The sequence below is a fragment of the Pristiophorus japonicus genome, chromosome 5, assembly GCF_044704955.1.
Source record: "Pristiophorus japonicus isolate sPriJap1 chromosome 5, sPriJap1.hap1, whole genome shotgun sequence".
Taxonomy (NCBI): domain Eukaryota; kingdom Metazoa; phylum Chordata; class Chondrichthyes; family Pristiophoridae; genus Pristiophorus; species Pristiophorus japonicus.
The window spans coordinates 95,955,961-95,972,741 of NC_091981.1; the positions used below are offsets into that span (position 1 = coordinate 95,955,961).

Here is a 16,781-nt window from a genome sequence, read left to right on the forward strand (position 1 = left end):
ACCGCTTTAGTACCGCTAGTGGCCACGGCCTCAGTGATGCCCCTTCTCATGATGGGCTGCAATGTCTCCTCCATGAGTGTTAGATCTCTTAATTTTCAATCAGATGCGAAATCTGGTTGTAGGTTTAAAGTAACTTTATTCCAGCAGCAGCAAACAAGCTTCTGGCTGTTTGCCAGGTCTTTGTGCTTCTGAAGCACATGGCAAAAAATGGCTGTACTTATACCTGGATCAATCTACAATAGTGAGCTCACCCCCTTTGACTCAACCGATTCAACAGTATGTGTTATTAACCCATAATTGGCTCTCAGCCTAAAGACCTGAAATGTCAAGTGTGAGTTATGGCTTAATGCATTGTGCCACTTCACACGTAGGTACTCTGACTGGGGTCTGTGTTTTCTCACAGACCCTTGCAGCCTGCTTGAATTCTCTATCAATCCCCACTTTGATTCTTTCACAAACTGAATCATAAAACATCAGGTATCACTGGTTAAACATTCTACAAAATAATTTCATACATGTTAATAGAGTTTCCTTCTAAAATTTGTTGATGTGTTTCGCCACATGTCCGGACTAGTAGCTTCCACACAAATTTACAGCAACCCGAATTCCATCGTGGCCACAATGGAAGTCTGGTTTTAGCAGGTTAATTAACCTCATTCCAATTTAATCCAAATCAATATCTTAATTCAACCAGTGAACAACCTTTCCTTAAACATAACATACCCTTGTGCCACGTACAGACGGTCTGCTGGGTCCTGCAAGGCATCTCACCTGCGGGACAGCAGCTACAGCCACCTGGTTGCAACAACATTTAATCAACATAAACAAACAATATAAAAGTAAAATAATTACAACGAATAGAATTAAACCTTCCACCAATGAAGTTCCTATTGAACCTAGCCATCCAGTGGCCCCGCTCCACAAAGTGAATGATGGGGGTTGCTTAAGTTTTTCTACCTCTTTTTGGATATGCTCCGCTAAGTGGGTAATTTCTTCGGCGTTATCTGGGATATATGTGAAACATTCAGTTCCGAGTAGGGCGCAAGTACCTCCCTTTTCAGCCAGGATGTAGTCAAGGGCCAGTCTATTCTGTAGGGATACTGTGCAGATTGCTACCATTTCTGCATTGATTTTAATTAGGAACTACCTGTTCCACAACGGATGCCATGTTAATGGATTCCCTTGCCAGTTTGGCGGTCCCATACCCAGGGACCAGAATGGCAAAGAACCTCTCTGTTTCTGTGATAGCTCTCTTAGGACGGTGTAGATGTTCCGACAGGGACTTTATATGATACATATATGGCACAATATAGGCTAAATAGCAGGATCCCGTCCAATTCTGGGGCCGCCAAGGGTAGGCCTTGTGGCCACACACCCAATAGGTGCCATTATAGACAATGAATGTTAGCTGTTTCTTTGTCAGCAACACTCCGGGGCCTGTCCAGGCTTTTCCATCTGTTTTATTCAGAATCCCCGTTACGTTAAGAGCTCCCACATCGGCCCAGTTTGGACGGTTCCATGGCTTGATTACATTATAATTCTGGGAGCAGTTACTATACCCCATATTTTGGCCTCCCTTCATGTTTCTAATCAGACAGACCGATTCCCCCGGTCTTCCTACCCCCGTTGTATTAGTGATAACAAAAAATGGGGGCCGTTTGGAATTATTGCAGCACAGTTGGTACCCCACTTCAAAGGTAGTCAGATTGTAACCTGCTGACTTCCATTTAGGTGCCCAGTCTTCCGTATCCTGAAACGCATTGCCTGTTTTGTTTTGATTAATTATCCACTCAGCCATTTCCGAGATATTTAAGGGAATTGGCCTCAAGGGAATCCCTCCCTTTGAGTGAATAGGAACATGTGTACACACCCAACAACTAGAAATGTTACCTTGTTTGGTATAAACATATGACATATGTAAAAAAGTATTTACATGTAATTCCCTGGGTACTCTATTTCCCTTTGATGCAGAGGGCCGGCTAGTAAGAAGTAGGCAAATGCCTAGAATACCTACAATCAGTAGTACAGTAAATTTATACATTTTGGCAAGAAGTAATTGTCCTTATCAGATTTCAGCTTCAGTTACGGGTGCTTGTTTAACGTGTGAGGCGTGGATCCAGGCTTTCTTTCCTTGGACTTTAACAGCTGCCTGGGTGGTCAATAACACTTGGTAGGGTCCCTCCCACTTGGCAACCAAAGGTTCTTTATGCAACTTTTTCACATACACCCAGATTCCCGGGATGATGTCGTGTCCTCCTTTGGGTGGATTACCCCAAGCTGCTGATACCTGTCGAGAAACAGAACTAATAGCATTGGTTAGGTTCTGACAGTATGATAATAGAGTGTCACTCATTAAGTGAACATCAGCTTTCCGTAAATCAATAGTTCCTGGCAGCGACATGGGTCTTCCTGTTATAATTTCAAACGGGCTTAGACCTGTAGTTCTGTTCGGGGTTGCCCTACTGCTACATAGCACTATTGATAGTGCCTGGGGCCATGGTGTTCCTTCTTGGTGATATTTGGCAAGCCGTTGTTTCAGAGTTCGATTCATTCGTTCTACTTGTCCTGATGATTGTGGGTGATAAGGACAGTGTAAATCCCACGTAATGTTCAGTAACCTACAGACTTCTTGGCAGACAGCACCTGTGAAATGTGTTCCCTGATCTGAGTCAATGCTACTCGGGACTCCCCATCGGGTAGAAGGTCCTTACACAAGACCTTTGCAGTGTGATTGGCTGGGGCTCTTTTAGTTGGGACAGCTTCTACCCATCGAGAGAATCTGTCGACCATGACAAGAATGTTAGTGTATCCTTGGCATGAAGGAAGAGATATATAATCAACCTGCAGATGCTGGAATGGTCCGACAGGGGCAGGGGGCCCCAGTTGGGGCATTACCGTGATGGGTCTAGAATTATTTTTCTGGCAGACCAGACAGCGGTCTGCTACCAGCTGGGTGTGTTTTTTAAATCCCTGACCCCACCAGCTTTTCTGGAACCGTGCCGTCATCTGCTGTGAGGCCAAGTGTCCCCACGAGTGGATCTGTTGGGCTAAAAAAGACATAAGCGCTTGTGGCGCGACTGGCTTGTCGGTAACTCTTTGTCTCCAGACACCATCTTCGCATTGCTTAATTCCTGCCTCAATCCATGTCTATTTTTCCTCTCGGGAGCACTCGCCTTGCATTGTTTGAAGGTCTCATATCAGAGTCCTGAGTGCTTTCAATCTACACATCTGTGTTGGTTCTTCTCGGGGAGCGCCCTGTGAGGCAGTATCTTTAGCTGCCTGGTCGGCTAGGGCATTTCCCTGTGCTTCCGTGGTATTTTCCTTGATATGGGCCTTACATTTCAGGATGGACACTTCCTGAGGTAATTGTATGGTCTCTAGTAAGTCTCGGACTTCTTTTCCATTTCGGATAGGTGTACCAGCAACAGTGAGGAATCCTCTTTTCCGCCATAACAGACCAAAGTCGTGAGCGACTCCAAAAGCATAACGCGAATCTGTGTAGACATTAGCTGTCTGTCCTTCTGCTATTCGACATGCTTCTGACAGGGCCCATAAATCGGCCTGTTGTGCTGACATTCCTGAGGGTAAACATCCTTTTGCCACTACCACATATAAGGTTTTAACTGCCCATCCTGCTTTTCTGGTACCATTGTCAACAAAGGAGGAACCATCTGTAAACAGGATGAGGTCTGGGTTGTGCAGAGGCTCCTCTGCTGCTAAGGCTGCTTCTTCTGTTTCTTTTAAAATCTCCACGCAGTCATGCTCTTCACATTCTCCCCCCTCTTGCTCCCTCGATTCTGACATCGGGAGCATAGTTGCGGGAATAACCGGGCTGGCCCGGACGATATGGAGATTAGGAGCTTCCAAAACTGCTGTCCAGCGGGTCCATCTAGCTGCTGTCATCTAAGACATTCTATTCATAGACAGCAAAGCGTGTACGGTGTGGGGACACTTGACCATCAGCTTTTGGTCGAGGACTAGAACCGCAGTGATCATTACCGCATCCAGTTTTGCCGAATAATAGCCAATAGGTATTTGCCGATCCCCATGTTCTTGTGTCAGTATAGCTGTCATGTATCCTTCTTTCTCATTGACAAACAGGGTAAATGCCTAACCACTGTCGGGGATTCCCAGAGCCGCTGCCGAACACAAAGCCTTTTTCAAACTCAGAAAGGCCTCTTGCTGTTCCTTAGTGAGGGTGATGGCTTCTTTAGAGGCACTTTTCCCCTTTAAGATATCATTCAATGGCTGAGCAAGCTGTGTGAAGGAGTCAATCCAATTTCTGTTGCAGTTACACAATCCCAAAAAAGACCTTAGTTCCTGAATAGTGGTGGGTTTTTTAGCAGCCCGAATGGCTGCAGTTCTATCCTTGGTAAGTTCTCTCTTTCCTTGTGAAATCTTTTGTCCCAGGTATACAACCTCTTCTTGGGATATTTGTGCTTTGTTGATGCTGTCTTTATGTCCTTTCAGCCGAAGGTGATCCAGCAAAGCTCGTAAATCTTGTTCATGCTGTTCTGCTGTGTTTGAAGCTAGCAAGATATCGTCTACATATTGGATGACTGTGTATGACAGGGGAGATAATTCTCGCAAATGGCTTTGTAAAGCCATGTGGAATACCATAGGGCTGTTGTGGAAACCCTGTGGTAACCGGGTCCAAGTATACTGTTGTCCTTGGACCGTGAAAGCAAACCACTGTCGAACCTCCGGTGCCAGAGGCACCGACCAAAATCCATTGGCCATATCTATAACCGAGAAATATTTATGTTCTGGTTTGAGGGCATTAAAAATGGTGGAGGGATCCACGACCAAAGGAGCTTTTTGATCAATACACTGGTTAGCTTTCCTATAATTGACAGTCAAACGCCAAGTCTCATTAAATTTCTGTACCGGCCACATGGGGCTATTGGAGGAGCTATGCGTTTTAATAAGCACCCCTTGTTTCTCCAATTGCTGAATAACAGGTAGGATTCCCGCAATGGCAGTTGGACTGATGGGATACTGTTTAGTGCATGGAGGCTTGGTCCCGGTAAGTGACGCAGACTCCATCTGGAGTAGGCCACAATCGTTCTTATCTTTAGCCCATATTGGGTGTTTCTTCAATTCTTCTTTCTTCAGAGTTCTAATTGACCATGTCACCCGACCATCCTCGAAATGCAACGATGAATCTACTTGGATTAGGACGTCCATTCCCAAAAGGGGTTGATCTACTGGACCTATCCAGACCGGCGTGGTTAGTTCATGTGGACCCAGCCCTATAAGTACCGGTGTTGTCCTTTTAATTTCCATTTTATGGCCCCCAACTCCATAGGCTGTACGTGCCCTACCATCCAACGGCAAAAAGTCTCCATATTGTAGGGGTAAGTATGTTAATTACATACCCTGTGTCTAAAAGACAGTCCACATCCTTATCGCCCACCCTCACAGTTATATATAGCCCATCTCCCCTCTGTTGTATTAGTGCGAGGGGAGGGTGGGGGCAGGGCGGGCTCTAATCTTTTTTTGCTATCCCAAGTAACTCTTTCTGTTGTCACATTGTCAGTCGCCTAAATGCTTCTATGAGGTCGTTATCTTGTGACAAGCCTGGTTTGTTGGCTGAATTGTATCCCTGGCCACGTTCTCATCCCCGGCCATGACCTTGCTGTTTTGCCCTGCACGTCTTGGCCCAGTGACCTCCTTTCTCACAATAATGACATTTTCCGGGTAACTTTCTTAATGACTGTTTATCGAAATCCTGGGATTTCCATCCCATAGCCTGCACAGCTCGGACTTTAGCTCCCATATCCCTGTCTAATTGGTTACATTGATCCACCAACGCTGCAAAGGTAGTTCCTCTACCTTCCCAGTCCGGTGACACTACCTTAAGCATTTTGGACAGTTCTGGCTTCAGACCTGCCACGAAAGTTGCTTTCAGGGGTCCAAACACTTGTCCATCCATTTCCTCATCCGTATTATTCATACCCGAATGTTCTAGCCACTTGCATCTAAACCGCTCTTCATATTCCAAGACCTCCTCTGTTCCTTTCTGTTGGCAGGCTGCAATTTTTCCCCAGTCTGTCTTAGCTGGACTGAAGGCTTGCAGCCAGTGTTTAATCGCCTGCATTTAATTCTTGCTCATCCTGCACCAAAGCTTCTTCTACCTTGTCGTGCAATTTTCTTCCTTGTGTTTTTGGCACCATTATGGTCAAAATTTGCACTCCGTCCCAGGGATGAAGTTGATATATATTTCTTAGGCAGTCCAATTGGTCCCACGTTTTCACTCCCCCTTTCTTTGGATTGGGCAACTCCTTGGACCATTTATCAATTTTCTCTGGGTCTGCCGGATCATGAAATAAATATTCTGCATACACCCTTTTCTTTGTTTTTTTGCTTCCGTCCTCATCCGCAGTCTCTTCTGATTTGACGACAACTCGTCTTTTATTAAACAGGGCAAAGCGCACCCCTAATTCTTCATCCTCCGACCCTGTATCGACAGAGGACTCAGAATCTGTATCTATTCCTCGGTCGTGTCTTCGGGTTTGCGCTTTTAATTTATCCAAACATGGGTACCCTAGGAATTGACCGATACATTTCCCTTTTCCTATTACTGTCTCTTGACCTAATGATTTTTTCCATTCTTTAATTTCACCTTTAAGATCTTTAACTTCCACTTCCAACTTTTCAAGTTCAAGTTTTTTCTGTCTGAGTTGTTCACAAGCCGCTTGCAATTAGTCCTTTGTACTGGTCAGGTACCTATCATGTTGGGACCGCGTCATGACTTCATTCCACTGTCGGATCTGTCCCATAACCGCTAGGGACCATCTAGTTCGTTCTTTATTTTTCATACGGATCGTTTTTCCCCAGACCCTTTTGATCTCGTCCAAGGACCATTGTCCTTTGGAGGTTCCGTACTTTTGTTCAATCTTGATACAGGTTTTAGATAAGTCGAATTGTTGCTCTATGTATTCTTTCAACTGTTGGAGGATTTCATCTGTCGAAACCTCAGGTGGGGCCTGCCCACCTTTAACAGTGTAGGCAATTCTTTGCTCTTATTTTCTGCTGCCATAATACTGATTTCTTTACTGGGGTCTCAAGTCGTAGGCTTTCCAGCTGTGTCAGTGGGTTGGTAATTAATTAACTAACACACCGCCGAATTTAAACGTCTATATGGGACCTCGAGCCGACTACAAACCAGAGGCTTTCGGAATCGCGTAGAGGGGGAGATGAATTTAGACAATTGACCGAGGACTTTTATAAAGAGGAGTCCTTACCTCAGTATGTAGGTCCGATGTCCAAAATTCAGTTTCTTCCCTCAGCGATCCTGTTCGTGATGCCAAAATTGTTAGACCTCTTAATTTTCAATGAGTTGCTAAATCCGGTTGTAGGTTTAAAGTAACTTTATTCCAGCAGCAGCAAACAAGCTTCTGGCTGATTGCCAGGTCTTTGTCCTTCTGAAGCACATGGCAAAAAATGGCTATACTTATACCTGGATCAATTTACAATAGTGAGCTCGCCCCCTTTGACCTTATTGGCTCAACCGATTCAACAGTATGTGTTATTAACCCATAATTGGCCTAAAGTCTTGAAATGTCAAATGTGAGTTATGGCTTAATGCATTGTGCCACTTCACACGTAGGCACCTTGACTGGGGTCTGTGTTTTCTCACAGACCCTTGCAGCCTGCTTGAATTCTCTATCAATGAGGATTAAGACATAAAGGCGCTCTTGCCCTCCTCCAGTTCAATACTGCTACCTGCTGTTACATGCCAACTATTCCTGGAAGAAAGAGGGAAGTCTGTCAGTGAGTGTCCTGCAATATAGTGTGATGTGGCTGTCATGGTTCAATTTCTTCCCCTGCAACTTTAAAGATATTGGGAGAAGAAATTGGTAGTGGATTGTCATGCAACAGGTGATAGAAAATCAGCAGCTTGATTTACAACCGCGTTATTTTATTTTCTATTGAAATCAATGGAAAAGAAAATCAGACGTGGTGGAAAACCGGCTGCCGATTCTCTGCCGCCCATTTTGTGCTATTGCTCAAGACCAAATTTACTCCATTATTTTAAATCTTCTAACTTGTGTGGGATTGTAAGGTATTTAGAAGAATGAGATGAACAGGGAAGGGGAGGAGACTGGCAGAGGCAGCTGAATGGACAGTCTTTATCTTGGTGGCAAAGAAATTCATGAGCTCCTTGCCTTTATTGTTAAAGTTGGAATGGCAGGAGAGAGGGGTTTAAGGTGACGGACGGAGAAAAGAAGCCGGGGGTTATCTTTGCCTTTGGGGAAGATTCTACAGGAGGGGGCAGTGAGGCCCGGTAGAACCTGACATCGTCCACCCAAATCTGGTGGTGGATGTCTAAGCCAGTTGTATGCCAGATACATACGTGTAATTATACTTTGCTTCGCCTTGATGCCAGCGTATGATGTGTGACCTCTGAAATCTAATCTTGTACTTCTCCTAGATGCTACCTGAATGGCAGTAGTGTGTGGCTGCTGCATTTCATAGAAGCTTCTGGGCATTGAAGTGGGTTTGCAGCAGCTAAGTCCTTGAATGGACCTGTTTTAGACTGAACCTCTTATGCTGCTGCATGGACAGCCTGGCCATGAATCTTCTGTAAACAGTCACCAAGATTTCGATATTGAACTCCCCCCATGATATGCGGGAGAAGGTCGTGGTGTGGGGAAGGGTTAAAGGCTTAAATATGGGGAACGTGTCTCCAGCATGACAGGCAGTGTGTATCGGGGCAGACAGGTAGTGTGTATCGGAGTGTCCGAGTGTGCCGCTGTGGAGTGGCCAATTTGGCATTAACATTTCCAAATCGCCTCTCACAGTGCTATTGGGAGCCTAATTTAAAATTCACTGCTACTACATAGATTTCCCAGGGGTCAGGAAACCCGGCATTGAAACGGAGGTGGGAGCTGCCATCTCCACAAGGTACATGACTTTTCCATCACTCCTTGTGGGCCAGGAGGAATTCAAGTGTTCTACCATGTCCCTCAATAAAGCCTTCGGCCACACCCTGCTGAACACAGCCTCTTTCTCCACTCCCCTCCACCCCCCAACCCCCCATCCCACACCCCTGCAATCACTGACCACCCTCGCCCCGATGGCCTCTCTCCCTCCAGCCCCAATGTCCGATCTCTTCATGCTCCCTCCCCTGCAACTGCCCCCCCTCCCCCACCGCATGGTGACCAATCTCGATACCGCGCCCCCCCAAGCCACGATGGCCGACCTTCCCTTGTCGATTGTCAAGGATCATCCCCAAGGGTCCCCAGCTGTGGTCTCCTGCCGCTGGATCTCCCTCCTGGCAGCCATCCAGGCTATCAATTTGGCAGACTGCCAGGCAGAAAGCTGAACAAAAGAATGATAATGAGGTCCTGCCGTTAAGATCAGCAGGACCTCCATCTCCCTGGTCTTGCCAGGTTCTTTGGCCATTTTTGGCTTTCCCACACCCTCCCTGCCTCCCTATAGATATCTTCTTCTTCTGGGAATAAACTTAAACGTAAACTAGTATGTAGTTTTTGTTCAAAAAAGGAAAATGACTCATGCATTATTTATAACTTCAAATACTCATGCACTTTTATCTCATTCAGTTTTGTAAAATAAACCACGATCTGTGTTCTGTGTTAATAGAATGGGTGCTTTGAAAACTTTCAGTTCGGAGAAATAAAAATGTATCATTTGCATTGAATATCTGGTTGGTTCTCTCCTGTCAAATAGCAGGTTAATATCAGGTTAATTCCCAATATAGATGTATGTGAATTATGATATTTGAACTGATTTGAACTTAATGGCCTAGACCGGCATGGACTGGGCATAAGGAACAATTCCTGCATCTGAATGGGTAGGCCAGAGGCGAACCTCATTTGAGCCTTAGGCCTCATTTAACTGAGACCAGTAAGCTGCAGGAACCTGCTGGGCAACATCAGGCAGCTCACCGATGAAGAGGCTTTGACTTTTAGGCCGCTGCATCGACAGCAGCGATCCTCATGTAGAAGTCATATAATCATAGAAATTTATGGCACAGAAGGAAGCCATTGTTTAAGAGGACGGGGTTGAGACCAGAAATGGAGGGTGAGCGACTGGGAGAGTGTTGATCGGGCTGGGGAGGTGGGGGGAGTGATCGGGACATTAGGGCCAGGGTTGAGGCAGCGATCAGGAGGGGGGTCAAGATGGCAATTGGTGAGGATGCGTGTAATGGCCTATGGTTTTAATGCATTCCTGCTCCTCACAGCTCTACATTCAGATTAGTATTTTTTCAAACTTAAAACTTTTTAGTGATGGCCTTGAGTGGACCCTTTAAAGGCTGGTGATTATGCCACATGGAGACCTGGTTTTCATGATGTAGCTGTCCCGGCACTAGTTGTCTTTAGGGCAACACAATTTTGCACAGGGGGCCTGATACAGGCATTAGGCTCCTTAATTATCCTCCTCCGGATCGCCTTCCCTTTCACTAGCCTGTTTCAGGCACCTATTTTTTTGCCTATATCAATATGATGAGCAGTGTACTTCTACTTGAAATAAGCACGTGCTTCTTATCCGCCATTGTGGAGACTTAAGCGCCTGAGAAACGAGCAAGGCATCATCTAATTTCTAGACCATTTTGTCAGTGGTTGCAATAAAAGTGGAATTGTTCTAATCTGTTCCATATATTCTATGTTCACGATGTATTAAAATTAGAAATTATTTTCATGAAAATTAATTCAAAGATTTAACAAACCAAAGAACCAACGCAGCAGGAAGTTGATTTGAGTCAGATCAAACAGCATTACTAATAACCACATGAAAAAGATGAGCTTGTTTTGATGTTAAGGCATAGAATATATCATATCTCTCAAAACGTAAGTATGTTTGGTGCAATTTTAGTGTTAAAATGAAAGATGGCTTTTGAGGCAAGTACTTTCCTATGCTGCATTTTTTAATGTTAGGTTTGTAGCAAAAATGTTCAATGTGGAGAGAGAGATCAAAAGTGATGTGAAAGCAGAAAGCAAATGTGCTTATCAATTACCCATTAGAGAAATTAGTTTATTCTGCTCACGTCAAAACTGATATTTTCTTCATTGTAATCTATTTAGCATAAAAGAGAAAATTATGATTGCCATATCACCCACAGAAATTTCGTTGAATTAAATGTAATATGTACAAAAATTGTTTAAAATTGCATAAGTAAATCTATTAAAATATTATTTAAGGTATATTGGTTTTCATCTGTGTGCATTTATTCACTCTGTTTCCAAGCAAGAGATGAGAAAATGCAGCATCACAACATTTTAATTTGTACTTTTCTTTTCCCTCTCTTTCCAAAGGAACGTCTGTTACTGTCGTTGCTTCCTGCACATATTGCCATGGAGATGAAGGCTGAAATCATTCAGCGATTACAAGGACCTAAGTCTGGTCACTGCCAGCTGGAAAATACAAATAACTTTCACAATTTGTATGTGAAGAGGCACACACATGTGAGGTACTTTTTGTTTCTTCTCAAAACTATGAAACAGATATAAAAAAATGTATCTTGACATTCCTACGCCAGTATGATGCCACAAGGATCATTTTGTAAAATTATTCAGTTGTTCCAGTTGCTGATGATTATTTTTCACATTTGTTATGTTTTCTGTCTGTACACTTCAGGCATTAAATCGTAAACTTTGAAAAGCACACTTTATAATATCACAATCCATACTACTATCCAGATTAAAATGAGGATATGCAGAAGGCATTTTTATGCTTAGTAATTTTGTGAGTCGGCTGGCTGATTCATTTTATCCCCACGTGGTTTAGCGAGTCAGATGCCTAGATAAACCTATCAGTATTAGCTCTATTTTTAACATTTGGAATAAGATTTGACTTAATAAAATGGTGGAGAACACTTTCATACTTATTTAAAGGCTTCTGCTCACAATATTTGCTCACAGTCTCATGGAGGCTCTACTGACAGTCCCCCTTGCACTCGATTATCTTTGGAAGAGGGAGTGGAGGCAGCTAGGAAGAAGAGAAGATTCACACAGAGGGAGGAGGGCCAGGAAAGCTCTCAACAGGAAGCCTTACCCATTTAGGGTCTTCAGAGAGCATTTCTCTTGGAACCACTTAAGGAAGATCAGTGTACTAGGAGGCTCCGCTTCGAGAAGAAGATGGTCACAGAACTCTGCCACCTTCTGCAAACAGACCTGCAGTCTCACAACAGGGTGGCCACGGCTCTCCCAGTGGTCCACAAGGTCACCATGACCCTCAGTTTCTTCACCAGCAGATCCTTCCAGTCTGCACCAGGAGACATAGCTTACATCTCTAGTTCGCTATCCGTTGCAGCATCTGGGAGGTCACAGATGCTCTCTACACCAGGAGAAGGGATTACGTTTTCTTCTCTCAAGAGGATCACACATGTGGCTTTGGCAAGATAGCAGGCTTCCCATGGTGTAGTGCATCATTGACTGCACACACATGACTTTGCAGGCACCGTATAATAATCCTGAGATCTTCCATAATGGCTAAGGCTACCATTCACTTAATGGGTAGTTGTTGTGCGACCATGCCCAGCGCATCCTGATGGTCAGTGCCCACTATCCTGGCAGTAGACATGATGCCAGCCACCACATGAAACTCAAGGTTGGCTTTTGGGAGACAAGGTCTATCTGCTCTGCACCTGGTTAATGACGCGCCTCTGCAACCACAATATTCGTGCCCAGAACTGAAATAAAATGAGCACCATGCTGCCACCGGGAACATCATCGAGCAGATCATCGGGCTGCTGACGCAATCGTTCTGCTGCCTTGACCGCTCGGGAGGAGACTTCCAGTACTCGCTGGAATGGGTGTCCCATTTCATGGTGGTCTGCTGCATGCTTCACAATTTGGCCATCATGAGGGCGCAACCCTCATCAGCAGGGATTGCGGCACCACCTGAGGATGAGGAGGAAGGGAGGAGGCAGGCAGCAAATCCCCCTTCCACATGGGCTGTCAATGAATGCCTCATCAGACTACAATTCGAGTGAATGAGACTCCAGATCCCTGTACTCACCACATCCCCATCAACCACATCCCCATCATACCATCCCTTTGTCACAGAATATCCCAGCGTCCTCCTGGGCACAAAGCTGAATTGAGAGCCACCACAAAACAATCCAATCTAAATTAATAAATTGATCAATAATCAATTCACAAATACAATATTAACTAATCACTCTTGTGCAATCACAGTGCCTGTTGTTCGTGTGCCCTTTCCTGCTCTGGTGCACCTATGCAGTGTTCTCCCAGTGGCTGCAGCATGGCTGGTGGAAGGCTGCTGAGTTTCTGTGGCGGAGACTTCAGATGGCCTTGCAGGATGACCTCAAATGGCTCTGGACCTAGAAGACCCGACTGTAAACTGCACCACCTCTGCATGGGCGGCAGTAGTCTGGGCTGGCTGGCTGACAGGCAGCGGCAAGGACAATGGCGGAGTGGCAGTGGTGGGAATAGGAATGCTGTCATAGGAACATGAGTAGGCCATTTAGCCCTTCGAGCCTGTTCCGCCATTCAATGAAATCATGGCTGATCTGCGACCTAACTCCATATACCTGCTTTTGCCCCATACCCCTTAATACCTTTATTAATACCTCTGGCTCTAATTTTTAGACTATGCCCCCTAGTCCAAGACTCCCCAACTAGCAGAAATAGTTTCTCTCTATCTACTCTATCTGTTCACCTTAAATTCTTGAAAACTTCGATCAAATCACTCCTTAAGCTTCTAAATTCTAGAGAATACAACCCTAGTTTTTGTAATCTTTCCTCAAAATTTAACCCCTGGAGTCCGAGTATCATTTTGGTATACCAATGCTGCACTCCCTCCAAGACCAATAGATCCTTCCGAAGGTGTGGTGCCCAGAACTGCTCACAGTACTCCAGGTGTGGTCTAACCAGGGCTTTATACAGCTGCAACCTCTTGTATTCTAGTCTTCTAGATATAAATGCCAGCATTCCATTTTCTTTTTTAGCATGCAGATACAGCAAGGAATCAGGAAGGAAAAAGGAATGTTGGCCTTTATTTCAAGGGGGATGGTGTATAAAAGCAGGGCGGTCCTGCTACAACTGTACAGGATATTGGTGAGACCACACATCGAATACTGCATACAGTTTTGGTCTTATTTAAGGAGGAATATACTTGCATTGGAGGCAGTTCAGAGAAGATTCACTAGGTTGATTCCTGAGATGAAGGGGTTGATTTATGAAGAAAGCTTGAGCAGGTTGGGCCTATACTCATTGGAGTTTAGAAGAATGAGAGGTGATTTTATTGAAACATATAAGATACTGAGGAAGCTCGATAAGGCAGATGCAGAGTGGATTTTTCCACTTGTGGGTGAATCTAGAACTAGGGAGCATAGTTTAAGAATAAGGGGTCGCCCATTTAGAATTGAGATGAGAAGGAATTTCTTCTCTCAGAGGATCGTAAATCTGTGGAATTCTCTGCTGCAGAGAGCTGTGGAGGCTGGTTCACTGAGTACATTTAAGGTGGAGACAGACATATTTTTGAATGATAATGGAATTAATGGTTATGAAGAGTGGGCAGGGAAGTGGAGCTGAGCCCAAGATCAGATCAGCCATGATCTTATTGAATGGCAGAGCAGGCTCGAAGGGCCAAATGGCCTACTCCTCTTTCTTATGTTCTTTTTCATTATTTTCTGTAGCTGTTCATGACATTTTAATGATCTGTGTACCTAGACCCCCAAGTCTCTTTGGACCTCCACTGTTATTAGCTTTAAACCATTTAAAAAGTTCCCTGTTCTATCCTTTTTAGGTTCAAAATATATGACCTCACATTTGCCTACATTGAACTCCATTTGCCACACTTTTGCCCAATCAGTTAATCTATCGATATCCCTTTGTAATCTTATGCTTTCATCTACACTAACTACAATGCTGCCTATCTTTGTGTCTTCAGAAAATTTGGATATATGGCTTTCTATCCCATTATCTAAGTCATCAATAAATTCTGTGAATAGATGAGGCCCTAACACAGATCCTTGTAGCATACCACTCGTCAAATCCTGACTGAGGACAGCAGATTCTTGCTCCACAGACCCACTGCCACTCCCTGGGTCGGTGCCTCAGTATTCCTAACAATCTGTTGGAGGGCAGGTTGCTGGGCAGTTGTGAACCCTGCAAGCTTATTTCGACACTGGTAAACCCAGCCACGATGGCAACAGTCTAATCTTGGGTGGCAGAAAGATGAGATTGCATGAGAACAGTTTGATCTTGTGTGGCAGCAAGCTGAGACTGCAGGAGTGTAGCCTGCGCTCCCACTGCAGCACTCAGATATTATGTTGCCTCCGCCTGTGCTGCAATGACAACCATGACATTGACCATCACATGCAGCATCGTGGTTGTGTTACCATGGTCTCTTCTGGAATTGTCCATCATTTCCAGCCTAGAAATCATTGGCTCCAAGCTCTGCGCAAAGTCCCAGCCAATGTTGGAGGCAGACTCCTCCATGCTCCTTGACATTGCCAAGGGGCTCTCTGGCAGGCATGCCATTGCACCTAGCAAATCGAGGGATTTGCTCACCACCCTTCTTCTGAAGGCCACCCCATCGAGGTCATTATCTGAATTGTGTGCTGCAGAACTCTGGTGTCTGTGACTGTCAGAAGCAGTGACATTGTGGCTTCTTCTTCTCCCTCCCTCTCCTTCTCCCTCGCTCTCCTCCTTCATCTTGAGGACAGGTTCTGCAGCTGGCAGACTTGCTTCCACTCTAAAAGTGAGTTCTCAGGTGACTGTACAGTCCATTCTGGGAATTGCTGGCTCTGTCACAGGTGGGACAGACAATTGTTGAAGGAAAGGGTGGGTGGGGAGTCTGGTTTTCCGCACGCTCCTTCCTCTGTCTGCGCTTCGTTTCTGCATGCTCTCGGCGACGAGACTCGAGGTGCTCAGCGCCCTCCCGGATGCTCCTCCTCCACTTAGGGCGATCTTGGGCTAGGGATTCCCAGGTGCTGGTGGGGATGTTGCACTTTATCAAGGAGGCTTTGAGGGTGCCCTTGAAACATTTCCTCTGCCCACCTGGGGCTCGCTTGCTGTGTGGGAGTTCCAAGTAGAGCACTTGCTTTGGGAATCTCGTGTTGGGCATGCGGACGATGTGGCCCGCCCAATGGAGCTGGTCGAGTGTGGTCAGTGCTTCGATGCTGGGGATTTGGCCTGATCAAGAACACTGACGTTGGTGCGTTTATCCTCCCAGTGGATTTGCAGGATCTTGCAGAGACAGCGCTGGTGGTACTTCTCCAGCGCTTTGAGGTGTCTACTGTATATGGTCCACGTCTCCGAGCCTATAGCAGGGCGGGTTTCACTACTGCCCTGTAGACCATAACCTTGGAGCCAGATTTGAGGTCCTAGTCTTCAAACACTCTCTTCCTCAGGTGACCAAAGGCTGTGCTGGCACACTGGAGGCAGTGTTGGATCTCGTCGTCGATGTCTGTCCTTCCTGATAGTAGGCTCTCGAGGTATGGAAAGTGGTCCACATTGTCCAAGGCTGCGCCGTGGATTTTGATGACCGGGGGGGCGGTACTGTGAGGCGGGGTCAGGTTGGTGGAGGACCTTTATCTTATGGATGTTTAGAGTAAAGCCCATGCTTTCATATGCCTCGGTGAAGATGTTGACGACGGCTTGGAGTTTGACCTCTGCATGTGCGCAGACACAAGCGTCATCCGCGTACTATAGTTCGATGACAGAGAATGGGACGACCTTGGATTTAGCCTGGAGATGACCAAAGTTGAACAGGTTCCCATTAGTTCTATAGTTTAGTTTCACTCCAGCGGGGAGATTGTTGAGAATGAGATGGAGCATTGCAGC

The 16,781-nt window shown here is 45.4% G+C and overlaps 1 protein-coding gene across 1 annotated transcript in view; it reads left to right on the forward strand.

The window, feature by feature from the left end:
* Positions 1–16,781, forward strand: part of adcy2b (adenylate cyclase 2b (brain)) — a 796,633-nt gene that overhangs the window by 351,977 nt on the left and 427,875 nt on the right. Inside the window, exon 5 of the mRNA XM_070879907.1 lies at positions 11,283–11,437. Coding sequence (XP_070736008.1) covers positions 11,283–11,437 — 155 coding nt within the window. The remainder of the gene's footprint in view (positions 1–11,282; positions 11,438–16,781) is intronic.